We start from the raw sequence: 26,290 nt of genomic DNA on the forward strand, positions 1-26,290 counted from the left end.
ACAGCGGGCCGGGCGGTGGGCGGGACGTGTCCGCTCCATGACGTGCTACCGGCGGATGCAGGGCTGTGAGGTGAGGCGCGGTGAGCTGCGGAGCGTGTCCCTTCACAGCTGTTGTGTCTCCGGGTGAGGGAGCGAGGCAGCCTCGGAGACGTCGAGTGTGGTTACGTGGTTTCTCGGCTCTCTGCAGGAGGACGCGGAGCTCAAGCTTGAACACTCCCGGTGTTTTTATGGTTGCGATGAGTGAGGAGCCCGGCCCTTCTCAGGAAGCTGTCTTTCTCTCCAGGAGCTGCTGAGTGATGTGAGTGTGACAGGTTTGCTTTATTTTGTCACCCCGAGGGAGTCGTACATCAGCCATCTTCCTTAGTCCTCACATTATTAGTATGTTTACAGGCCCATAGTCCCATCTTTTGCTCTTTGGCATCTAAAAGCTGCTTTTCCATCTTTTCAGCCTTTTTCAGTGCCTTGCTGACATCGTTGTTTCTCCATTGCATCCCATTTGGCCAGTTTTATGATGTTTTTGAAGTTTGTTGTGGGTTAGGTATGAAACATGAATCCAACTAGTATATAATTCTGGCAGGCTTAACAAGGAGTGCTTCCTTGACCTTTAAAGCTGCTTCATTCTCTTTGCAGCTGCAGTCGGAAGCAGGGCCTGACCTAATGGTGTGAGAAGGAGTAAGAGCACTGCAGGTCCTGCATGAGTGTTGGTGATGTGCTGAGCATCATCCTGCTACAGATGGTGAGCAGGAAAATATCAGCTTCTTAGGAGCCCCTTGGAAGCATGTTCAGTACTCACTGCTTAAGAGAAACTGCGTGATCTGTCCTTTGTACAATGAATCACGTAATTATTTGGGTTGGAAACACCATCTAGTTCCAGTTCTAGTGGCTGCCACCCTCCTGATGGAGAACCATATCCAACTTGGTCTTGAAAACCTCCAGGAATGGTATCTCCACAGTTTCTTTGGGCAGCCTGTCTCACCACCCTTGTGCTGACATTCCAGCAGTCTAGCTAAGGAAACTGTCATATAACACCTCTTATCCAATTTAAAATTATCACAGAATGAAATTTGAGTTAAGATTTAAGGTGAATACTTTGTATCATTTAACTCTTTGGAATAGTGGCATAATCCTGCCTAGGAGCTAAGCATAAATAATTAATTTTAACCGAGTTGTTTTTTTCTGTTTTTACTAGGGAATTGATCCTTCAATATGCATTTTGGCATGTTGAAATATAGTTCTGTGTTTGAAATGCTTTCTTTATGATATTATGGCAGGGCATAAGCAATGTTTTGATTTCATTATGTTTCTCTGATAACTAATCACATGTTGTTTTTACTTAGCAGCAACAATGTCGAATAAGGAGGTGAAGGCAGCATTGAAGAGTGCTAGAGAAGCCATAAGAAATAAAGAGTATAAGGAAGCCCTAAAGCACTGCAAGGTTATTATTATTTCATTGGAAATTAGTAATTTTTGCGCTTCTTGTGTTTGTTGTTCCCATACGCCTAGAACTGTATAGTTATGCTGAGTGATGCATCTCATTGATGTAAGAGTTGAGATTGATTACACAAGTAAATTTCTATTTCCTTTTGCTTTAGCATTTGCTTACATATGGATATGAGAACATTAAGTCTGTAATAGTGATGATCAAAATTCATTTATAATCTACACCTTGTCAGGAAAGCCTTAATTGCTAAGCTTCAGCTACATTCACATGCAGAATGGTTCGGATATGAAAGCTTTTGTGGCATAAAAAACTGAAGTTGTTAATCTTAACCTTTTCCAAAAAACAAGCTAGTTTCTGTTATCAACTATGAAGAAGAATTAACCAAATTTTATGAGAGAGAAGTCAATGCATGAATCAGTAAGATGCATCTCATTTATCAGTTTCACTTAAAAAAAACTGTCTATTTCTAGGCTGTTTTGAAGCAAGAAAAAAATAACTATAATGCTTGGGTATTTATTGGCCTGGCAGCTGCTGAGTTAGAGCAACCTGATCAAGCCAAAGGAGCATATAAGAAGGCTATTGAACTTGAACCAAACCAGTTACTGGCATGGCAAGTAAGTGTATGTCCAAATGCACCTTATTTTATTTTATTTTATTTTATTTTATTTTATTTTATTTTATTTTATTTTATTTTATTTTATTTTATTCTCATGAAAAGTGTTGCTGTTTGTTTTTGCTGTTTAAAAAATAACATTCTATGCTTAAAATAGCAGTGTGTTGGATGGTGCATACACAACAACTTCTAGTAGTGTATGGCTATAACATATTTAGATGATGGAGCATTAGTCAGCGTGATACATCAATCTCTCACATGCCAGCATCCAATATAGTCTATTGTTGTGAAGCTTTGCATCTTCAGTATAAATAGCTTTTTAAAGTTTACGTGCTGGTGCCTGATTTCAAGGTATATTGAAATACATACTTCTCTTCAGCAGAATTTGCAGTGTAAATTTAACTCATAATTGCAGACATCAGATGTTGTTATCTGTAATTAATATTATTTTTTAACAGGGATTAGCAAATTTGTATGAGAAATCCAACCAAACTGATGTCAAAGGAGACTTAGGAGATGTATACCAAAAGCTCTTGGAACTCTATGAAAGGTAAAGGGTATTGAGTATCATAATTCAGTCTAAGGTCTCTTATTCAGTAAAGTTACCATTGGATAAAGTGCTTGGTACTTAGTTTTCCTGTATCCATACAAGGTTATTGTTTCTATACCTTTTGACAGGGAAGAAACTTTTGTACTATTTGCAGCTAAGTTGCAGTTTTGAAAATTATGTTATCTTTTGTCTTCTGTTTAAGCTCACTGCTTTAAAGAACATTGCAGGGACAATACCAAGCCTGCATTAATGAGTAGGCTTAACTTCACTCCTTTAAGATCTCAGCCAATGATACCCTGCTCCTATAGATACAGTTCTAAACAGAGGTCATACAACTGTCACTGTAGCTCACTGGAGCATTTCATTTGTTTTCTAATGTAGAAGATAGTTCAAAAAGAAAAGCTCAGTCCTTAAAGTAATTGTTTATCCAAAGCGACAATGAGTAAAAGTTTAAAGGCAATTTGTAGTATTTGTACTAAATATTTGTTTGGCAACTGTGAAGTTACAAAAAACTTATTTGACAGAATTGGAAAGTTGTATCACTGTTTAATGGAATGCTCAGCTTTTTATTTTCGTCTTTCTAGTGGAGACAAGCAGAAATGGTGTGATGTATGTAACAAGCTGGTGGAACTATATCACCAAGGAAAAAAATACTTAGAGGTAGGTGGCTAATGTAATTCCTCTTTTGATTGGAAGGGAATTTTTTGTTAGAACCAAGTATTCACAATCAAGGAATCTTCAGGCTACTGAAGATCTCTTCTTGGACCACAACTAGGAAGAACTGATTTTTGACCATGTTATTCTTTGTTTTTCCTCTGCATGACAGACTTGAATGGAACCTCTTAAACTGACAAAACTTGTAAAAAGATATTGGTGCGTAGACTGAAAGGATGCAACCTCATTTTTCTGTTTTATTTCTAGAAGTCCATTGTGATCCCAAAAGCATATTTGCTCCTGGTATCTCAGAGACTTTTGCCTGTCTTGGCCAGTTCAACAAAATTGTGTATCTTGTCTCTGGGATTGTACTCTCCTAGTTTGCTCCTTCATACCAGAGGGTGAGGTGGAATTTATATATATGCCACAGGCCTAGGTGCCATTCTTGTGCACAAACGTAAGAGCATGCTAAGCTGCTCTGGGGCATTACAAGGTAATGCCCACCTGGCAGAAAAATATTAAAGTCTTTGTCTGCATGATTGCTGCAGAAATAATAATTTTGTCAGATTACCAGGAGGTGGAGCTGTTTAATGCCTTTACAGTTCAACAGTAGCTTTGCCTCCAGCCTCTGTAGTGATACCACTGAATACTTCTTGCAGTTATGCTTTTCACTTTTCCTTTACTTTTTGAAGAGTTTGCTGTCATAGAGGTAGTGTGTTGTTTTATACTGTACCATCTTCCCCATTTTCCTCCAAATAAGAAATGAAAGATTTTACTTCTTATTGTCAAGTTCAGGACTATTCATTAACTTCAAACTTTCTTTGCATAGCAGTTTCTGTATGTAAATCAATTGCTACATGTAAAATAAAAAGGCAGACTTGTTCCATTTAGAACAGAAAGCCACAAATTAGGTGAAAGAGTCCTTCTTCTCTGAAGGAGTGGTCAGGCACTGGAATGGTCTGCCTGGGGAGGTGGTGGAGTCACAGACCCTGGAGGCATTCAAGGAGTGTTTGGATCTTGTGTTGAGGGATGTGGTTTAGTATGAACTGTTGGTGATCAGTGAGTGGTTGGGCTGGGTGATCTTGTGGGTCTTTTCCAATCTTGGTGATTCTATGATTCTATTCTATTGTATTACACCTCAGTCCTGCACACTGGAATTTCAGAATGTGTCCTTTTTGTAATGTCATAGTTCTGATAAGGCTTTCAATTTATCTATGAGGGGTGATAGGAGGACTGTTTAAGTCCATTTTTACTGCTGGTTTCCTCCAGGGACCAGTCAAAATTCGTACTCTTAATATTGCCATTCTTACTTACCCTGGAAGCTAGGCAGGTCTGAAGGTAATGTTTTGGAAGCTGTTACTGCTCTTATCAGAAGTCAGGGATCTCTAGGTAATCACTTTCTATATCACCACTGTCTACCCTAGTATGGTAGGAAGTATGCTTCTGTCTTGCTCCTAGTCAGGATCTACTTTTATTGCTCATACCTGATCCTGTTCACAGCATGCTTCTTTTCAGTGTGATAAGTAGATAATATGGGAAGGACTTTGCCAACACCTGCAATTTTTTCTTAACATAAATCTTACTTAATGTGGGTTGTTTTTTGCCACTGTTCCTTCTGTGTGCAATAGTCTGGCATTCATGTCACCTTTTACACTGTGTCTGTAACTCCCTCTTTGTCTAATACTGAAAGCTAATTTTTCTCCACTTACTCCTTAATTTCTTAGTCTGTCTGGCACCGGGCTTTCTTTATAACAAAAGCAAGTCAGAATTGCTTTAATTCTTTTCCATGCATGGCTTAGATCTATCATGGCTTAGGCTGGCTGCACTGAAAAACTTAAATTTTTCAAGGAACAATACATGTGTTTTTTTGCAATGGAGTATTATGTGAATATTAGTGAGGGTAGTAATAGAAGTAATCTAGTAATATAATGGTATCTTCTGCAACAGCATTCTGTTTGGGCTTTCTTCAGAGAGAATTGAAGTATATTACTTAGAGTTGACAGTATCAGGTGTCCAATTAAGAGTTACAATGTTGTTCATTTGTTTCCTATTGACAGGCAGCAGAAATATGGCAGAAACAAATAGAATTAAAAAAGGAAGGAGGTGCAGAAAAGGCAGAACTTCATCAGCTTTGGAAGAGGATGATCCAGTTACTGGGAGACAATGCGCAGTACCAGGATAATAAGACTGCACAACTGGTAAAGTTTCTCAACCCCCTTCATCTTACACTTCTGTGCACAGTGCTGATAGATTTCAGAGGATGCCTTAGAAAACAAAAATTGTTACTGTTTCTCACGGACACTGAATGATAGTAAGCTTTTCGTGAAAAGGTAGGTGATCTCACCATCTGTCAGAAACAGTGAAGTTGCAGCCACCCAAAATGGTGGAACAGGACATCCAGATCCTAACTGTTTTCCTGAAACTTCCTCATTAAATTAATCCTCAGTTTTGTGGGAGCCTAGGTTTGCACTGTAATGTCATAATGCATTATTATGCCCCTACAAGAAGAATCCTTGCATCAACATATCTGAACAGAACAGCTTCTGGCAAATTTGTAAGTTCTGACAGCATCTAGAATATAGGCATTCTCCAAAACAAGGAACTCCTTTCCTTCTGCTTCCTTGGTGGAAGAGGTTTTTTGCTGTCTGTCCATATTTTCATACCCAGTGCTTATCTTGTACAGGAAAATGTGAACACAAATGTTGCTTTTTCCTTCAGATTTTTAACCATTACTTTTTAGGAAAATGTTGAAGCAAATTGGACCAAACAGTAGGATCCTGACCTATACTGAGTCTGTGTGCTGTATTGCCAGAGCTAACTTTGTTTTGTCTGATTTATCTGTTCTTGCAAAATGAACTTCTTTCAAAAAGAAGGATAGAACTTGCTCTTCCCCAGTTTGGTTGATAGCAGTGTTTGTGAAAGACAGCAAGTGTATGCTGAAATACTTCCAGACAAAAGGAAACTGAATCTGCACATACCTTTTCAGAAGGCAAATGCTCTAAGTGCTAAAAGCTGTCATCACAAAATGAGGTGCTGCAGACAGTGCATGCTGTCTTTTGAGATGGATTGTGGAAAGGTGAAATAGAGCTAGGTTACACAAAAACCAGGCATGAGATTTCATCTGCAAATCTACAATTTACTTTACTGGAGGAGAAGCTGTGGGCAATGTTTCCAGAAGCATGCTTCTTTGGTTGCTGGCAATTAGTTGTGCCTATTGTTTCCCATATATTCCCATAGATAAGTACCATTATGTGCTTATATACATTTATTTATGTATGTATACAGAGTAGAAATATAAAAGACTAGACTTTTTTTGAGAGCTGGGAGGGAGTGGGAGAGGCAGCTAACAGCTAGTAACCTGGGTTTTGTTGTACCAAGTCCTCTCTGCACTGGGACTGCATACTAGGAAGAGTCTGTTCCCAGAGGTTTTGTTGTCTTTGATTGTATGTTAAGCAACATATATTACTTCATCTTGCTCTACAGAATTAGTGTTGAATCCTTCATGAGTATTACTTTGGGATAAGGGACTTGCTTTCTTTTTTCTTATTTTGTAGTACTAGTAAAAAAAGCTTAATGGGTATGATCCAGGAAATGTTTAGATCTGACAACACTTTCTCGGAGTCGTTGAATTCTTAATTCTTTCTCATTTCAGCTTTTGAATGCATATGAAGAGGCACTGAAATCTGCCGACACTGTTCCAAGTGAAAACCATCAAAATCTTTACAAAGACTTTATTCAGTGCTTGTCGAAAGTAAGGTTATGTTTATCTGTCTTCTTCAGTGACTACATGTGGCATCCACCGTCTGATAATTCATAGAAGTAACTATTTTGTTATTGTTGTTGCTTTTTTTTCTTTCAAGTTTCCTCATGAAGCAGCTAGATTGGAAAAAGCTTGTGATGATATGGTGGCTTTATATCCAACTGTGAGTTATCCTCTAGAAGTACTTTGCTTGTACTTCATTCAGTCAGGTGAGAAGGATGGTTGTACGTATTTTGCAAGTCTGAAAATATTTCTTTTTGTGGTTAATTTTGTGACAATTTTTTAACAAGTTTTTAAACAAGTTTTTTTTAACAACCTTTCACACATAAATACAGGCACACCTTATTTCCATGTTATGTTTTACCCATCTGTAAATGAAAAGTCTTCAGTTGTATGCTTTTGTAATTTAACATGGCATGCAGCTCAGCACTCTACAGCCATTTGCTCATTGCCCTGCAAATGAGATGAAAGGGGAACAAAAAAAATAAATGCACGTGTTTAATTGAAGAAAGCTTAATAGAACATAAAAGAGACAGAAAATATTTTAAAGACATACACTAAACAAGTGCTGCACAGCACAGTTGTTTACCTCCAGTCCACCACTGCCTAGCCAGTCCCTGAGCAGCAGCAGCCTACTGACCAGTACCTTCCTGTTTTACAATTTCCTTTTAGATCTTATAAATATTGTAGATTTTTTCCTCTGGAAAAAAAAAAAAAAAAAGAAAAAAGTTAATAAACTCACTGCTTTGAACTAAAGGGATGTCATATAAATATATGTATGTTTATGTAGGTAATTTTAAATAGGTTGTTTCATTTTTAAATCTAAAGCTCAAGAAAATGTTTCTTTTTCTGAACTAGGTACTTTGTCAGAAGAGGCCTTGCAGTATTTTTCTAAGCTTCTGGAGATGGACTCAAGTAGTGGTCCAGGCATCATTGGTTTTGGTATCAAATGCCTCCAAGAAAAGAAATATAAGGAGGCTATTAAGAGTCTTACTGAAGGTAAATGTGTAGTATGAGATATGGGTACATGAGCAGCAGCTAGTTTACAGTGAACATTCTTTCACTTTTATTATATAAAGAGTATTACTTTGCTTTTGTGCAAAAGCAAGAAGACGAAAAGAAAGAAAACTGAACTGAACATTTTGTCTGATAGAAGGCTGAGATGTATTTTCTAAATACATATTTAAGTATAACATCTCTGAAGACAATCATTTCTATTGTAGTCAGCACTGTAGTACTTTTTGTATGGTACATTATAAATTTTTAGTATGACTGTTCTTGGACTTTGCTTGGATGAATTGGTAAACATACCAATAACAATTAGAGCCTAACAGACACTGACAACCTTACTAGTCTTTGCCTCACAGTTTGGAGGCCTCTGACTCTTAGATACTCAAAGCAAATACTCAAGGGAAAAATTAGCCATCTCATATGATCATTTAATTATAGCGTTTTTGATGGCATTATAGGGCAAAACAGCATTTGCCAGCTGTAGAATCTTTGCAGTGCTAAGCAACTTTTTCTCAATGCCTTTATCCTCTTTTACTAGGTTTGCAGAAGGTTAGCCAGTGTCCAGGAGCATGGCATTACTTGGCAGAGGCACAGATGAAAGTTCACAAACACAGGGATGCTGTCCTGTCCTGCAATCAAGGTAACTGCCTGTTAACTGAAGGAGCATCTACAGGGATACAGTTCTTTACACAATCCAGTCAATGTGGCCTTTACATGGGAGGCCTGAGTTAGGAGTAGCTATTGTCCTGTGCATTTTGCTCTATGCTTGTACTGGTGTTACCTTGCTTCTCTTCAAATGGTGGAGTAGTTGCTGCTGGGGAGAATGAAAAAGGGCCATAAAGTTGTGCAGAGGAAATATGAAAAAAGAACACAGTAGGTCAGAGGAGTCCAGGAGAGATATTGCAGAAAGGATGAAATGTGGGTGATTCTTTTCCCATCTGATTTTGGTTGGAAAAGCTCAGGGAGATGTGTACTTCATGATGAGGAGTCATCAAAGAATTTGTCTGTGATTATAACATTATGGAAGTTGCTGTGAAATATTAAAGTAAAAATGGCTGTTTAAGGAACTATGAGATCTTGATGTAGGAATTTACCAGGGAATATAAAAATGAAATTACTGACGTACTAAGAGTTGTCTAATCACCTGCTTAAACTGTCTTAGCTTCCAAATGTGTACAGGTGTTTGGTATTAGTATTGCCCTATCATACAAAGAGTGATCTAAGCTAGATTTGAGAAACCACAGGTAGGTCTGGTATGTTTAATGATCAAGTTAGTTAAAAACTGAAAGAAGAGAGGTAGGGAATCAATGTAGATAAATGGTTCTGGGAAACAGGCAGCATTGCTCCTATAAAGTGAAGTTGTTTTTTGGAACTTTTTGAAGGAGCTACCAGCATATGCATGAGGCAGAGTCTTGTAAGAGATCTTACCAAGTTTTCATGTTGGAGGGAAGTATTCCTGACATTTTCACTGGGACCTCTTTTGATTATCCTGTGTGCTAGTCCATTCTGATTTTTAAGTAGTAAGGTTACAAAGTTTGCTGTTCTTCAGATCAGATAAAAAAAAACCAACTCTGAGATTACCAGAGTAGCTAACTAGGTATTAAAATAACTGATAAAATTCAAAATTCATAAATGCTAAATCACTCAGTTTTGGAAAGAGATGTTCTCAAGAAGCTGCCCTACTCGAGCAGATAAATCTTCATTTTGTATAGAAAAAGTAAGACTGTGTCTGCCCTCCTATTCTTTACAGAGAGATTCAATACCACAAATGTCATTGAGGGGAGTGGTTAGTGAAACAGAGCACTAGCATGCAGTTATATAAGAACTAGAGCAGCATGATGAATTCTATGTGCAGTTTTGGTATCTGCCCACTCTCTGAAAGTAAAGATGGTTTTGAAATCTGTGAAGTTAGGAACAATGTGGAAAATAAAGATCAAGTATTTTCTTCTGTGCAAGGTCTAGTTGATACGAAATGAAACAAAAGGCTGGCAAACTTGTTACAATCAAAGGAGGCTTTATTAGTTAATTCAAAGTGAAAGTTGGGGTTTTGTGGGTTTTGTGTACTGCTGCAGAAAGTTTCCTGGAGTTCAAAGGGTGTCTAAAGTGGGAAGGAATTCTGGGAAAGTACTGCTGTATCCTTGTCCTCCTCTTACGCTTTTCTTAGACATCAGCAGCTAGGTGCAGGACACAGTGCTAGGCTGGCTTTATCAGATCAGACAGAAATTTGTCACACATAGAATCAGAGTTAACAACTGAGAAAGTACTTATCTTGAGAATGCTGACATGCAACAGAGATTCTTGGAGGTGTGGTTATACAGATTACTGGATAATGCATACAACAGTACAGAGTTAACTTTTGCACAGGTGCAGAGTTAAATCTTTTAATAAGAATATTTTTTCCCTCTAAACACTGGAGTGCAGAACAGCTTGGTTAGTGAAAAGTCATCGTTTCTTCTTCAGAGCATGGATCAGGAAAACAACATTCTGTCCAAGAGGTTGGCATCGTGAAAACATTCTGCTTCTTTTACTGCTTCTGATGGGCCTTTCTAAAATTCACTGAACTTTTGAACTTCCATTGTTAGTTTTTATAGTTTCTTCTAGATGACAGAGAAGAGTTTATACATTTGCTTTATTACTTACTTTCCTATTTTTGTTTGATGAAATCCTTGTCTTGTCAACAGCTCTCAAGAATCTTGAAACCGCTGAGGGTCCTAGTTTGCAACGGAAGAACCTTATCCTTCAGTTGAAAGCAGAGGCTTTGATCAAAATAGCTGATGCTGGAGCTGCAGAAGAAGCCATTAATGCACTCGAGCAGGTATTTTCATTGGTCAAGTGCCATTTAAGGAAAAAATCACTCTCATCTCTCTGCCCCAAAAATTCCAGCTGTGTATTTTCCTCATCTCCTTTTTACATTTTATTTGGTCTATACAGCTCCTACCAACTATGCTGTAATCAACACATTCACCCCTTTGCCCCTTCCCTTGTTTTTTAGGCTTTTCAACAACTTTCTTTAACTCACTGTTGTAATCTTAAAAGCTCTTGATCTTTACTGGTCTTGCTTAGCAGTGCTGGATTATTGCTAGTTCTGAGGCTACTGTTTATCTGAATTTGAATTATGTTTCTAATTCTACTCCGTGTGTCCTCAATTAACTTACCATTTCATGTAAGCACATAACTTTAAAACTGAATAGTACAACTTGGTGTAGGGAAATGCTTTGGCAGGGGGGTTGGACTAAGTGATCTCTAGAGGTCCCTTCCAACCCTTACAGTTCTGTGATTCAAGCAGAACTCCCTTCTTCTTTCTTATACCTCAGTTTGATGTATGCTACCTTTTTTAGAAGTTCTGACTTCTGTAGCTTTGTCTTTGCTCTCCACAGTCTTCTGCCTCTTCTTCAACAGAAATCTCAAGGGTCTTCTCTTGAAATGTTTTCTTATCTTTAACTTCACTTAGACTGTGTGCTTCTACCACCTGGCTTTTGTGGTGAGAATAACTTTGTTTGTGTCTATTACTTGGTTTTCTAGGTTGTGGGAGCGAGCAGTGATCCTGTGCTTTTAGCTTTAAGAGGTCGTGCATATTTAAACAAAGGTTTAGTCGATGAAGCTGCAAAGGTTAGTGCTTTTGTTGTCCTTCCTCTTTCTTAAATAGAATTCTTACTGTCATACAGAAATAACCAGGAGAGAATGACATATTTTGCAGATTTCACAAGAGCTTCTGTTGTCACATCCTGATCTAGCTGAAGCCCATGCTCTTGAGGGTTTCATCCATTATTCTCAGAAGAAATACGAGCAGGCAGAAAGAAGGTAAACTTTTTTATTCTTTTTCTCCCCTGCAATGGGCAAATGTAGGGGAGAATAAAATAAAATACAGTGCTTTTCAACTTGTTTGATTTGATCTCTTCTTTTTATTTAGTTTTCAAAATGCTATTGAAAGAAGGACTGAAATTGCTGAGTATCATCAGTATCTGGGGCTCACTTATTGGTACATGAGTGATGAGACCAAAAAAGATAAAGGAAAAACACTCACTCACTTCTTGAAGGTAAAAGCTTCTTTAACTGTTCATTTGAATAAACATTTCTCTATATTGGAAGTATGAAGTACTCTGGTTGGAATGAGAGGCTGGAATATTCTGCTTATTACCATCCACATGTCTCCAGATCCTTTAAACCAATTTGAGGTGTGAAAAAAATTCATAGTGGGGAGCTGTGTAGTTACTTGGAATATCCCTGTTTTTTTGTTGTAGTTGTCATTGTTTTGTCTTTTTAACCTCTGTTCAGCTCATTATTGAGGCCTTTGTTAAATCCAAATGAGGTGGTAATTCATTCCCCTGTCCTGAGAGTTGTAAGTTTGGGACTTTAGGTAAGCATTGCAGAGCTTCAGAGACATCTTGAAAAGCGGAGGGCAGTATTAAGAATGTTAGAAAATGACAAGGAGAAAAAATGTGTTGTTAGAGTTTTAGTGTGTATCCACAGCTGTAAGCCTGCAAAACCCTGCAAAACTGCAAAAAAAAAAAAAACAAAAAAAGTTTAGATGCTTTTCCGAACCATTGCATTTTTAGTGCTTGTGGATTTCACCATATGTAGATCAGAATTTAATTCCAGGGTTTTAGTCCGTCATTTTGAGGAGCATATAAGCTATGCTTCTAGAAATAGGAAACTTAACTTTGTAAATTCACTGTATAAATTTATATCAGGTATCACCTCAAATAATAGCCTACTGCTTCCACTTCAATAGCAGCAGTTTATAGCATACTCTGTACTGTAAATGAATAATATTTTTGGTTCTAAAATACTCTTAACAATTTTGTAAGCATTAAAAAAAAAATAAAAAAAAATTATCAGAGCTGTTGATATGCTGCTTTGTTTCTCAACTATAAACAAGTATGTCAAATGAACACAGAATTAACTCAAACTTTTGAAAATGCTAGGGATAATTGTGGTAGAAGGTATGACTGCAAAGGTAATTGTTGAATTTTGAGTGGAATTTAAAAATGATGGTATGTAAGGAATTGTTTGCTGCCAACACATCTATCTGGTTATTGTTCCCATACAAAATGCTTTGTGTCATGAAGTTTGTGGATGATTCTGCAAATATTTAAAGCCGTAGCCTTTGAAATATTAAAATAAAGTTTGAATACTCAGATGTAGCACAGAAGAAGCTTAAGTAAGTCGATAAAGGGAGACTGCACTAGTAGCTACCACTGGGCCTTACCCGTATGCTTGATCCTTCAAAGGCGTTCTTATATTGTGTTTGTATTTCCTTATAGGCTGCAAAGTTGGACAGCTACTTGGGAAGTGTCTTTTGTTATTTAGGTAACTACTACAGAGATGTTATTGGAGACAAAAGTAGAGCTCGTGGATGCTATAAAAAGGCTTTTGAACTGGATGGAACTGATGAAGAATCTGGAACAGCAGCAGTAGACTTAAGCGTGGAACTTGGGGACACGGTATTGCACATTCGAAGCCCTGGGTTATAGTTATTTGGCTTTTTTATTAATTTTACTCTTTGAGGAATCACTTCTGGTTTCTTTGGTATTTGAGAGGAAGTTCTGAAAATGGATGATCTGTCATTACCTAGCAGTTTTTGTAGCTGGACCTGCTTCAATTTTATGCTTCAGTTCTGAATTAAACGTATCTGGGAAGAAATCTGGGGAAGCAAACATAATGTTGTAGTCATCCCATACGTGGTTCAGATGGGAAGATTTTTTTCAGTAAGAAACATGTAGGGAAAGTAAGTTTACTTCTCATATTTACTTCTACCATTTCTTTTTCCACCCCTTGTTCCACCTCTTGTTCCTTTTGGAAAAAGCATATAAAGTGATCATAATATTTTAAGGAAGTCTTATTAGCTAGGAAGCAGCTCACCCTTTGACAGACTTCACTGGAATGTCTACAGAATCAGATTAAGTATGTGACTTACTACAAATACTTGTATGCTTTTCTAGTTAAAAAATAAATTTATCACTATAAAGCTGTAGGAATCTACTGTCTTTTTGCAAAGATGCACGGGATATGTGATAATATCCTCCTGTATTCTGCCACTTAGTCTGCCAACTTTAAAAAGCTGCTGTAATGTTTCTTCATTACAGTAACTACAAGTTAGACGGTTTAAGGGTTTGCTGAAATAAGAGTATTAATAATTTTGTTCTATGCATCCAGATGTTTATTAATGTGATACTTTTGTTGCTTTTTTAGGACACTGCTCTATCCATTTTGAATGAAGTAACTGAAAAATCAAATGCTGGTGCAGCAAAATGGGCTTGGCTTCATCGTGGACTTTACTACCTCAGAACTGGTCAGCCGTCAAAAGCAGTGGCTGAGTAAGAGAACTAGTGGTTGGTTTACACCATTCTCTATAAATCCTGCTAAAACAGTCTTTAATTTTCCCAGGTTTTGAAATTAAGTTAGCTAATCACAAGGCAGACAGTACTAAACTGGGAAGTGGATCTGAACAAGCTGCATCTTCTGAAATTAGCACAATGCGTTCTTCACATGATAGCTGTGATCTTTGCTAACAAGCCTGATAGTGAGGCTTCTCATAGATGAGTAGGTTGTAACACTGATTAAAAGTGAAAAAAATCTACAGTTCCTAAGTTTGTTTAGTTGACTCTGTGAATAATTAAACACTGTTTTCCCATTTCTAAAAGTTCTGTATTATTGTCTGCTTGTGTTCTGAGATTATGTAATTTAAAGAAATAATTTGTTTTTGTTAAAATGTGTCACATTCAATTGAAATCTAAATCTTGATACCTTCAGTTTGCAGGCAGCTCTCAGGGCTGACCGGATGGATCCCAACTGCTGGGAGTCTCTAGGGGAGGCTTATGTGAGCAGAGGTAGCTATGCAGCAGCCCTGAAATCCTTCAGGAAGGCCAGCGAGCTGAACCCAGACCACGTGTACAGCATTTACAGAGCTGCAGCAGTTGAGCAGATTCTAGGCAAATATGAAAATGCTATTGCTACCTATCAGGAAATCTTAGAGAAGACAGGAGAGTATGTACCTGCACTTAAAGGTAATTTGTCTGTATTTTCAACTTTAGATCTTTTTCTTTCTCTAACACTGTAGTATGTCAGTTTTATGGAGAGGTTCTTGATGTCTGGTGTAGGTAAGTCTGCCTGCATAGAAGGGTATTTTTGGATGTTCAGGATGCTGTGATCCACTTGTAAAAAAGCCAGTGTGTAGTAGCCAGAATATACTTGAAGAGCTGCTGATACCATTATCTAAAGGAGCAATTATTTCTACTTCAAATAAATAAAAATGGAAATTATTCCTGTGTAACTGTGAGGACAGACGAATTTAAAATTGATGTAGGATGGCAGCTAATAATGCTGCAGTTTCACTTGAGCAATCACACCGTGTATGACTAAAAAGGCAGTGGAGTTGGTATGCCTTTTCAAAGAGGTGGGTTGTGCTCACTTTCTTCTGCCCTTGACCATGTATTCATCAGGTTTTGTGAATTTACTTGTTGGAAGCATAGAGTCATAACAGATTAAAGAATTAACTATACTGATACTGCTTTAATATATCTTTTATATGCACTCTGTTTTTGTGTTATTGAGTAGTAAGTGTATTCTACCTCTTCTCCGGCATCTCTTTTTAATGTATTATTTCTGGAGATAAAATGAGTTTTTCTTTTAGATGTCAGCTTCCTTGTATCTGAGCTTATAACCTTGGGGTTTGTGTGGTTGAAATAAATACCTAGTGAGGGCAGCTTAAGAGGCTTATAAAACAGGATTTCATCGATGTCATACAGACTGCATTTGTTACAGTATCATAATCCACAGAGGGAGATGGATGGCTTGGTGTAGATAAGGAGTACAATATCATGATAAAGGCAGCTTCGTAACTGTGAAAAAATTACTAAGAATCAGTAAAACTTGCATCCAATGACTTTTTGCCGTTCAGAGTCACTACCAATACCAGCAAGATTATAAACCAAACTCTGCCCTGAATTTTCCAGAGTACTAAAACTTACAATATTAGATGCAGGCATTCTAATAGTTGAATTCATTTCCATATAATTTAAATTATTGCTTAAATAGGATTAAGTAATGTTGGTTTCAGTCACCTCAGAGAAAAATTCCCATACTGCCTTTGTATTTTCTTGTTTTTTGTATTTTGTGTGCTTTGATACTGTTCCTGTATTTGCCAAAGGCTTACCAGTGTATAGCAGCTTTCTTGTGAGTGTTTTAGCTGATTCCTGAAAATAAACACCAAGTTTCTGTGTTACACCTTTTATAATTAGACATATTTTAATATTAAGATAAGAGTAAAGTGTCTCTTATGAGGAGGAGAGTTTCTGTAGGTTTTTGTGCTTTGGCATAGTACATGCAGGGAACAAAGCAGAACGCTGAGCAGGCTTTCTCCTGTACCACTCCACCTCTTCTAGCAAGCAGTGTCAGGCAAGCATTTTTTTCATAAAGGATAACTTTGTCTTACTTTTAGGACTTGGAGAATGCTATCTCATGCTGGCAAGGTCTGCCCTTGAGAAGTATCTTGATATGAGGGCTCTGGGTTACATAGAGCAGGCTCTTGAATTCTTTACAAGGTGAGTACTAAATAATCTGTTATTTGATGTCCACTGGGCTCACAGTTTGGAGAAGAATAAATCTTAAATGTTTGAAAACTTTCAGTCAAATAAAATGAATCAGGCTTCTCTTTTGGAAGAAATAGTTTAGAGAAAATGGTTTGAACAGTGCATTTATTTACTGAGTAAACAAATGGTAACTACAAAATTATTATTATTGTTTCTACTTAAAAGATGGAGTCCTTTGAATTTTGCAGACTTCCGAAGTTTCATATAGTTCTCTTTAGTTGTCATTGTGTATATATGGAACTTAAGGGAGGAGACATTAATCAAAAATGGTGGATGAGAAAGTGATTGTTCTCTCCTTCTCTCAATCAAGTTGTTTTGCATTTCAGTTAAAATGCTTTAGTAGCCTAAATTAAACCTCAGAGTAACTACCATTACAGAGGAAAGCCCACTAGCTTTCTGCATATGTCTCATTCCATGTGCTATAATGGCAAAATTTAGTAGACAGATAATGGCTCTTTTTTTTTTTTTTTTTTTTTTTTTAAACATACTCTTAGTCCCTACAGACTTGGGATACTTTGATGTGGCTTCTCTGATTTGTTTTTTTACTTTTAAAACCTAGAACTTGAGTGGGAAGAAAAATGATTTAAAAAAACAAACAAACAAACAAAAAAGGTACCAAACAACTCACTGATTAATTAAATTGAGTTTGTGCCACTCTTCAGAGTGGCAAACTTACTGAAAAAAGTATTGTGATGCCTGAACGGTTATTTTGTGGGTTTTCTTAATTATTAAATTACAGGGCAACAAAGCACCGACCTGATATATCTTCCCTTTGGAAACTGCTTGGTGACACCTGTACTAGTGTGCATGTCATTTCACCAACCAAAGTGAATGTTCAAGTTCTAGGATCGCTTCTGGGTAAAAATGACAGCAAACAGATGTTGAAGAAAAGTGAGCTGCTCAGACTGGGTGGAAGGTAATTTTTTATTTTTATTTTTTACTGTTAAGTGCTTCTACACATCTGTACACACTGTAGAGTCTCAAATATTCTAGGCTATATTAATTTTAGAAAATGAAACACATGATGATCTTCTGACAAATGAATATTTAGTGAAGATTAAAGAAAACACAAAGTCTCATGGTTCTTCCAGATTATATTGCTTATTTCAGGGAATGTTTCCTGGGTCACTGTAATGGCTGTCAGTGCATCATCTGGCATCTGCTATTTTCTGTGTTGCTTCCTGCCTCCAGAGCGTGGCTGTACTGTGCCTGTTACTCAACCACTTATTCGTCTTTAAATTAAGTGGTTACAGTAGTTGTTACCCAATTCTACCAGGACTAATAATGTCCAAGATAAAAATGTAAGCTTTGTCTGTGTCTGTAATTATTTCTTATAAAGCGGTCATTAATTTGAGCCCCACGTATGTGATCTAAATTGTATTGAAAGAGGGAATTCCTTGTTCCTGGCCCTGGAATCTCATCATAAAAAATACTTGTAGTTTCCTTTCTGTGCTGTTGGATGAGTAGTAAGTTAAGGTGGGCTGAAAATGCTGCTGCTTAGTAAATCTTCTTAGTAAACCATTGTGTGTAGTCAAGTACTTCCTAGGAAAGTCTGATGAACTTTAGAAATGGCTGATGTTATAATTAAAACATTCATATTGCATCTGACATCACTTTGATTTATTACACATCTGTCATTTAACAAGTGATGGATAATGCAGAACAGGATAGATTCTGTAAAGATAACTGTCTAACTGAAATTTTTTCAGTTGTCACTGGTTTTATATTTTTGTCTGGTTTTGTTTGTATTTGTGCATATTTGGATGATATGGGTTATTAAGCACTTTTGAGTGTTTTTCAGCTTTCTGTTTTTCATGTGGAAAGGCTTGGGATAATGTTTCTGTGATTCACGTTTCTGTAGGTGTTATGGCAGAGCTTTAAAATTGATTCCTTTGCCTAACATATGGTGTGATCTTGGAATAAACTATTATCGACAAGCAGAGCACCTCACAGCAGTGGGCACTGACATGAATGAGATCAGTGAACTACTAGAGAAGTCTTTACAGGTATTGCCTGTTCTTTTTGTTGTGTTCTTTAAAATCTACCTTGATGCTTGTCTGCTTAACTTCTCTGTCTCTAATAAAGCCTAAGTCTCTGAGTAAGATAGTGTATGTCTTAACTTTTGCTATTTTATTGATATAATTTGTATTTGATTTTCTTCCAGTGCCTCAAAAAAGCTGTGAGGCTTGACAGCAAAAATCACCTTTACTGGAATGCACTTGGTGTGGTTGCTTCCTGTAGTGGTAAGTCTTCTGTGAGATCCCTAGCTGCATGATATTCTACCTTAGAAGGCAATGCGTGACTAATGCCATTTACAAAATTCAGTTAGATGTAGCTCTCCTTCCGTTTTCTCTTTTTTTGTCCCCCCAGCTGTTGGGAATTATGCTCTTGCTCAACATTCGTTCATCAAATCTGTTCAAGCTGAGGAAACCGTAAGTGCTGTAGGCAGCTACCATATGTTCCAAGTGGGCATTTTAAACTTTTCTTCCCTTGATGCATTGTTATTCCTTCAGAATATACAGCAATAATACCTAAGCTTTATTTGTTCTGTCTAGAATGTTGTCGCCTGGACCAACCTGGGAGTTTTGTATCTAGCGACTGGAAACATTGAGGTAATTCTTTCCCATTCCTTAAATACAGTTTCCCTTTCCAGTTTCTTTAGGGGGAATATGTGTTTGTAGGAGAGTGAGCAAACAATGAAGAGCATCTCTCTCAGATTTGATAAAAATATTTTCTTTGAATGAAAGTCACACAGATTAAGTATTTGTTCTGGACTGGATGTGATTAAGTGAAGTTAGCCTAAACTGCTGAATTTGCTCTGCAAATGACTAGATGGAATAAAATCTGTTTGTAAGGATAGAGAAGGACTGAATCAAATGAATTGACGCAAGAACTCCTTTAGTCACAAACTGAAATCTAAGATTATGAGTTTCCTGTACGTAGCTACTTTCTGCTTTTTAGGATGTCATATAGTTTGCCATGGTTCTTTATAACTTTCAGATCCTCTCTGTAGGAAAATCAGAGTACCTGTTAAGTCCAGAGTTTTCTTGCAGCTAAAATTACATGCTATCCTATTTGCTGGTCAGAACTTTGACAATTTTATTTAATTTATGAAAAGGGATGGTCAGACTGAGAATTATTTTCAGTAGAAGTAATGTAATACTACAAATTTCTTGCTGCTAAGAGTATTGAATATTGATGCTAGGACTTTTTCTCCTTATGCCACATTGAGGAAGGAATTCTGAACATATACAGTCATGTATTTCCTTCAGGATTTATGTACAATGATCAGTTTAATAATTTTCAAAGCATTTGCATGAAAGAAATGTAGATTTTAAAATCTGGATCATCCAGGTGTCTAAATTTAAAATATTAATTGTTCTAGCAATTAATCTAGCTTCTTTCTCAAAACAGTATAGCAATTAATCTACCTGAGAAGTATGTGTTTTTCTAAGGGGAGGAACTTTTGGTCTTTTAAATAGCTTTTACAATTATTTTTATTTTTAAGAAATCTAAACTGCTTTATTTTTCTGGGTAGTATATTATTCTGTGTGGCACAGAATTAGTAACAACTTAATTTCATTCATGAAAAGCTCTTTCAGTACTACTGCATGACAATATCTGTGTATATCAAAAGTGTATGCAAGACAGTTTGATATCCATATTATCATTGGTTCTGCAGCAAGCTCATGAAGCCTTCAAAGTAGCCCAGTCTCTGGAGCCTTCTTACCTGATGTGTTGGATTGGGCAGGTAAGATGTGAAAAAACATAGAATTATGCATTGTAAAAGGAAAAGAGGATTTGGACTTCCTCCTAATCAATGCTTACGCATGTACCTGTAGGAGTAGAGGGAGCTGCTACTTCCCCTGGGGGTGGATAGAAGCCTTTGTTTCCACAGTGGTGTATAGAGGAATCTATATTCAGCAGATATCTTCATGTAAATGTTTTTGTGACTGATGAGATTGTGAGTTGTGTAAGGAACTAGCTATTAAAAAGCAATCACTATTGTTCTCTGAAACTCGTTATCTAGTGCTCTTATAGTACCATCTTCATCAGGTGACAGCTATTTCCATTTTTGCTGTATGACTAGTTCATTAAATAGCACTCTTAACTTTTCTCAGCTCCCCTCTCTTCCAACTTACTGTTAAAAACAGTAAGTCTTTTATGTACCTGGTGCAAATTCAGCTCTTACTTCCTGGGAGATCCCTTTCTCCACTTACCACTGAGGGCTGGATAGGCTCCCACTGGTTTTTATGCCATCTGTGAATAGCACAAGATCCTTGTGACTCATGTTTATTATTGCTATAGGAGCACTTCATGATCCCATGCTGTTGATCTGCTAACAATATCTGATTGAAGCTGGGTTCTAAATAAGGACTAGTGCCATCATGTATTCCTATCATATGTCTTTGTACTGAGGAATTTGAAGTAGCAGCAAAAGTTCTCAAGTTTCAAATTGCAACAATACAGAGATTATTTATTCTACTTTTAAAGTGTTTGACTTATTCTTAGAACCATAGAATAGCTTGGGTTGGAATGGAGTGTAAAACCCATCCACTTCCATCACTCTGCTGTGGGCAGGGTTGCCACCTGCTTGGTCAAGCTGCACAGGGCCTCATCCAACCTGGCTTTAATCACCTCCAGGGATGGGGGATTCATACCTTCTCTGAGGAGCTGTGTGAGGGCCTCAATGCCTTCTAAATAAAAATTTACTCCTAATAACTAATCTGAATCTTCACTCTTAGTATAAAGCCACTTCTCCTTATCCTGTCATAACTTTCTGTTGTCCTTCCCAGTGTTTCAGTAGTCTGCCCCGCTCTCTCAGCCTCCCTTCACAAGAGAGGGGTAGCAGCCTTCTGAGCATCCTTCTGGCCCGTCTCCTCACTCCAGCAGGTCCATGCTCTGCATGTGCTGAGGGTTCCAGAGTTGAATGCAATGCTACAGTTGGGATCTCATGAGAGTGGGGTGGTGTTTCTGGGTAGCATAGGAAAATAAAATATTTTCATGTTAAATACTTATGGTACAGCTGAAAGTAATCTGTGTTGAGTTTCTTCTCAATGTCATGAATTTTGAAGTACCTGACTGTAGCAACTTTTGTTTCTCTGAAGGCTCTTGTTGCAGAGGTGATAGGCAGCTATGATACTATGGATCTCTTCAGGCACACAACTGAGCTTAGTATGCATGTAAGTATAACAGACAGATGCCTAATGTTTAATCTCTCTACTTAGATTATGTAATAAAAGAAAAACCATCAGGTGTGTCTTGAACAATGGAACAGCTAGGCTCTGATTTCAAATGAGACTGTCTGACTTCATTGTTGCATGGGCCTATCCTAATGCTGAATAGCAGGCATTCATTTTATTAAAAGCTCTAGTCCCAATAGACAAAAAAACTTTATCCATAAGTTGTGGAAAAACATTTTTGATGTTCCACAGAATTGGACAAAGGCATAAATAGAAGACATAAACAGGAAAGAGCAAGGATACTGTTGTAACACTGGATTCTAATAAAGTGGAAGACTTTATATTCTCTTACAACTTTTCTCATTTGTCATTCCTCCATGAGTGCCACCAGTAATATGATAATGTGAGAATTCTTTCTGCTCAAACGACTAGTTATAATTGAGTGCAGCATATCAGTTTAGTGTTTTATTCTCCTGCTTAACTGTGATGCAGATTTTTATCCTAAATTCTGCCTTAAAACAGGGAATTATTAACATCTCTGACTATTTCAGTGTTACTTGGGCAGGTTTAATGATCCTCAATTTACTTGTTTTTTGTTTGTTTTTAATTATTTCTTGAGACTGAGGGTGCAAAAGGCTACGCCCACTGGGTATGTTCAACGCTGCAAGATAAAAGCAACAGAGATACTGAGCAGTATCTGTACAACATTGTTGAAATGAATGCTATTCCAGCAGCTCAGGTGGTTATGAGCAAGTACACAGGTAGGTAGCTGAAACACCTCACTGAAATGGAATGCTTGACTAAGTGATGTCTGTAGTAGGTCTGGCAAAGACTGATTTGGCCAGACTGGGGAGAGGCTTTTCTATTGTAAAATAAGCAGACCAAATAGAGTAAAGGGACTTCTTAATTAATTTATTATTATTGTTAGCACACTGGATGAAATAGGTATGAATTCTGTCATTCTATCAGTTTTCATTTCAAACACTGAGCAAAATAAGGAGCTGAGCCTTGTTATATCTGCCACCTGGTGTCTGATATCAGACATCCTTTGAATATACCTGCATGGTACACATAGATGCTAGCTTTTCTGCCTGTGTTCCATGTGTTTGAGCAAAAGGCTGTTTTTGGATTTTCCTCACCTTCAGATTTTGAAGATAATAGTATTAAACTTGAGTAAGAAACAAAGCATTTTCTTTTAAGAGCTACAGAATAAGTTGCAAGCACTTAAAATGAGAAATGTAAGATACTGATCTATAAAATCTATGTTCTTACGCAGATTGTGGGAAGGGTCTGTGTTCCCCTTTCTGGTCTGAGGTGAGATGGCAGATAACTTTAGCTGTTGATGTGCATTTCAAAATTGTAATATTGAAAATTAACCGTAAGGTTCTACTAGTATTTTACTAGAGTCAGTACAAAAAGAACAATTTTATCTTTCATTACAAAAAAAAGAGCCTAAAAGCTCCTAAACACTGCAAACCAAAAACTTAAAATTCAGTGTGTCAATACTTTGTCCTAAGATCTGAAACATTTTTTATCTATCCTGATGTCTTGTTGCAGTCTTAGTATCTCTTATTTGCTTGCAGCCTGTCTAAATGATTCCATTGAGCAAGTGACAGAAGCAGTTGGCAAAGTGATTTTTTATATATGCATACATTGTAGCATCAATGTAGCAATGTTTTTCTAATGCTTTTTCACAACTCTTTCTGATTATGTTCTCCAATGTTGTAAATTCTGATTTTCTAGAAAGAAATCCAGATGATGCATCTGCTTTCACGATGCTCGGTTACTTGAATGACTATCTGGAACTAAAAAGACAGGCAAAAGATGCTTATGAGAGGTAAATTATACATGCTGGAATGCTTACTTACAGAAGCTCCTTGTCCTCATTTTCTGTGCACCAGCTGAAGAGCTTAAGGGTTTATCTTTTCCCTCAGTAAGCTTTATAAACAGTTAAACAGTACATTTCAACTAATTGTACTATCAGGGCTAAGTGGGAATTTTCTTATGCAAGTTTGTAAACACAGAACACAAGTAACTGGGGAAGTAAAGCATTCTACAGCTATGTGTCTTAGTAGGACACTCAGCTGGTTCACTGTGTGGAAGTTAAGTGAGACTTTGGGATTCATCTTTTTTGGTTGTTGTTCTTTTTAAAGCTTTGTTCTCTATAGTAATTAATGTACTCTTTCTTCTCTTTTCAAATGGTAGAGGGAGGTGAGAGAGAAAAAAACATGTTTGGAGGGCATGTTTGACAATACGTTAAACTTTGTAAAAGTAGCTCTTTTTATACTTTCTGTTTATACATAAAAAGATACTTGCATTAAAAACTTGCTTAATCTACTATGAGAATTAATGTATAAATGTATTAATTATTCTTAATTGTGATCATTTTAAGGGCTGCTACATTACTAAAAAACTCTGAGGATACTGAGAAATATAATATAGCAATGCAAAACTACGGAAGATCTCTATGGTAAGTGTCTGTTAATATATTATTACAGCTCTTAACTTCGGATGTAGTGATCTTAGTGGTGCAAAACTTAGTTAAGGCTCAGTGGTGAAAGTTAACAATAGAAAATTTTTTGAATCAAAAATCAAAAGAATCACCAAGTTTGGTAAAGATCTCTAATGACATTCAGACCAACCATCCACCTATCACTACTATTTCCCACTTCACTGTGTCCCTCAGTACAACATCTAAATGTTTTTTGAGCACTTCCAGGGACTGTGCAGCCTGTTCCAGCACCTGACCACTCTCTCATAGAAGTATTTTTTTTAATGTCCAACCTAAATCTTCCCTGGCACAACTTGAGGCCATTTCTTCCAGTTATCTCTTTATTTACATGGGAGAAGAGGCTGATCCCCACCTCACCTCCATTCAGGTAGTTGTAGAGAGCAATAAGCCTCTTCTTCATACTGAACAATCTCAGCTCTCTCAGCCATTCTTATAATACTTGTCCACTCCAGATCAGCCACTCCAGATCTCTCACGGCTTCATTGCCCTTCTCTGGACACCCTCCAAGGCCTCTTTGTCTTACTTGTAGTGAGGAGCCTTAAACTGAATGCGGTACTTGAGATGCAGCCTCACCAGGGCTGAGAACAGAGGGATGATCACTTCTCTGCTCCTGCTGGCAACACTGTTTCTGATACAAGCCAGCATGCCATTGGCCCTCTGTAGGGCCTTCCTACCATGAGATAGATCAAAACTTCCTGACAACTTGGTGTCATTTGCAGACTTACCAAGGATGTGCTCGTTGCCCTCATACAGATCATCAGTAAAGATACTGAACAGGTCAGGCCCCAGTACCAACGCCTGGAGAGCACCACTCATGACCAGTCGCTGGCTGGATATGACTGCATTTACCACCAATCTCTGGGTCTGGCCCTGCAGACAGTTCTTTACCCAGCAAAGAGTGTAACTGTCCAAGCCACAGGCTGACAGCTTCTTCAGTAGAATGCTATGGGAGACTATGTTGAAAAATATACTGAAGTCTAAGTAAACTATCTGAACAGCCTTTCCCTCATGCACCAGATGGGTCACTTGATCATAGAAAGAGATCAGGTTGGTCAAGCAGGACCTGCCTTTCATGAACCCATGCTGGCTAGGCCTGATCCCCTGGTTGTCCTGCATGTGCTCTGTGATCTCCCTCAAGCTGATGAGCTCCATAACTTTTCCTGGCACCCAGGTCAGGCTGACAGGCCTGTAGTTCCCTGGGTCTTCCTTACAGCCCTTCTTGTAGATGGGTCTCATTGTCAAGCTTCCAGTCCTCTGGGACCAAGAATGCTTATAGATGATGGAAAGCAGCTTGACAATCACCTCCACTAGCTCCCTCAGCACCCTAAGGTGCATTCCACCCAACCCCATAGAATCATGGCAGTCCAGGTGAAGTAGTTTCCATATGTAAACAGAATACTCAATTGCACAGACATCTTCTCTCAACCATAGCACTGTTGCGACATCCTTCATATTAATGATGGTTTTTGGTTTTTTGCAGTGCTGTTGGTGAGTTTGATAAAGCCATTGAGGTTTATACATCAATACCCCTTACTGAGTTTGATGCCATTATGGGGATAGCACTAGCCTACTTCAAGAAAGGACTCTTAGAAGAAAGTATTAAAGGTAAGCATCTTCCCAATTCCAAGTATTACAGGGCAGTTCTTATGATGAATCTTAACCAGATTTATTCATCTAACCAATGTAACTGTAGTTCAAATTATTTCAGTCTTCCAGTATACTTGTAGGTACACATTTGGTAGCTATTTTCATCATTCATCTATTCATGAGTGCTAGTACTATTCAAATCTAAGGAAAGCTGCATTACTTGGAGAATTTAATTTCTGTTTGCTAAGCTTTTGTATTACTAGCTTTCCTTTCTATCATGAAATGACTTTTCTGGAAAAATTGCTCCTGGGTAGGAGGTTAATGTGATACTCAAAATACTTCAGCTTTAGTGATTAATGTAAGTTCTGTGTTTTCATGTTCTATGTTG

General features: G+C 37.5%; 1 protein-coding gene across 4 annotated transcripts in view; it reads left to right on the forward strand.

The window, feature by feature from the left end:
- The first annotated feature begins 31 nt into the window (after nucleotides 1–31).
- Nucleotides 32–26,290, forward strand: part of TTC37 (tetratricopeptide repeat domain 37) — a 45,302-nt gene continuing 19,043 nt past the window's right edge. The window contains exons 1-30 of one of the 4 annotated variants that reach the window (XM_015849654.2): nucleotides 32–298; nucleotides 631–736; nucleotides 1,338–1,435; nucleotides 1,912–2,055; nucleotides 2,513–2,604; nucleotides 3,189–3,264; nucleotides 5,316–5,456; nucleotides 6,911–7,009; nucleotides 7,119–7,227; nucleotides 7,877–8,017; nucleotides 8,568–8,669; nucleotides 10,711–10,844; nucleotides 11,552–11,638; nucleotides 11,727–11,830; nucleotides 11,940–12,066; nucleotides 13,294–13,473; nucleotides 14,222–14,346; nucleotides 14,783–15,036; nucleotides 16,470–16,572; nucleotides 17,360–17,536; nucleotides 18,482–18,626; nucleotides 18,785–18,863; nucleotides 18,991–19,052; nucleotides 19,176–19,232; nucleotides 20,303–20,371; nucleotides 21,729–21,803; nucleotides 22,423–22,564; nucleotides 23,547–23,640; nucleotides 24,196–24,273; nucleotides 25,796–25,920. In XM_015849654.2, coding sequence (XP_015705140.1) covers nucleotides 1,346–1,435; nucleotides 1,912–2,055; nucleotides 2,513–2,604; nucleotides 3,189–3,264; nucleotides 5,316–5,456; nucleotides 6,911–7,009; nucleotides 7,119–7,227; nucleotides 7,877–8,017; nucleotides 8,568–8,669; nucleotides 10,711–10,844; nucleotides 11,552–11,638; nucleotides 11,727–11,830; nucleotides 11,940–12,066; nucleotides 13,294–13,473; nucleotides 14,222–14,346; nucleotides 14,783–15,036; nucleotides 16,470–16,572; nucleotides 17,360–17,536; nucleotides 18,482–18,626; nucleotides 18,785–18,863; nucleotides 18,991–19,052; nucleotides 19,176–19,232; nucleotides 20,303–20,371; nucleotides 21,729–21,803; nucleotides 22,423–22,564; nucleotides 23,547–23,640; nucleotides 24,196–24,273; nucleotides 25,796–25,920 — 3,211 coding nt within the window. In that variant the 5' untranslated portion in view covers nucleotides 32–298; nucleotides 631–736; nucleotides 1,338–1,345. The remainder of the gene's footprint in view (nucleotides 299–630; nucleotides 737–1,337; nucleotides 1,436–1,911; nucleotides 2,056–2,512; nucleotides 2,605–3,188; nucleotides 3,265–5,315; nucleotides 5,457–6,910; nucleotides 7,010–7,118; nucleotides 7,228–7,876; nucleotides 8,018–8,567; nucleotides 8,670–10,710; nucleotides 10,845–11,551; nucleotides 11,639–11,726; nucleotides 11,831–11,939; nucleotides 12,067–13,293; nucleotides 13,474–14,221; nucleotides 14,347–14,782; nucleotides 15,037–16,469; nucleotides 16,573–17,359; nucleotides 17,537–18,481; nucleotides 18,627–18,784; nucleotides 18,864–18,990; nucleotides 19,053–19,175; nucleotides 19,233–20,302; nucleotides 20,372–21,728; nucleotides 21,804–22,422; nucleotides 22,565–23,546; nucleotides 23,641–24,195; nucleotides 24,274–25,795; nucleotides 25,921–26,290) is intronic. The other 3 variants (XM_015849655.2, XM_015849652.2, XM_015849653.2) reach the window with 3 other exon arrangements.

This window comes from Coturnix japonica, chromosome Z (genome assembly GCF_001577835.2).
Source record: "Coturnix japonica isolate 7356 chromosome Z, Coturnix japonica 2.1, whole genome shotgun sequence".
NCBI lineage: Eukaryota > Metazoa > Chordata > Aves > Galliformes > Phasianidae > Coturnix > Coturnix japonica.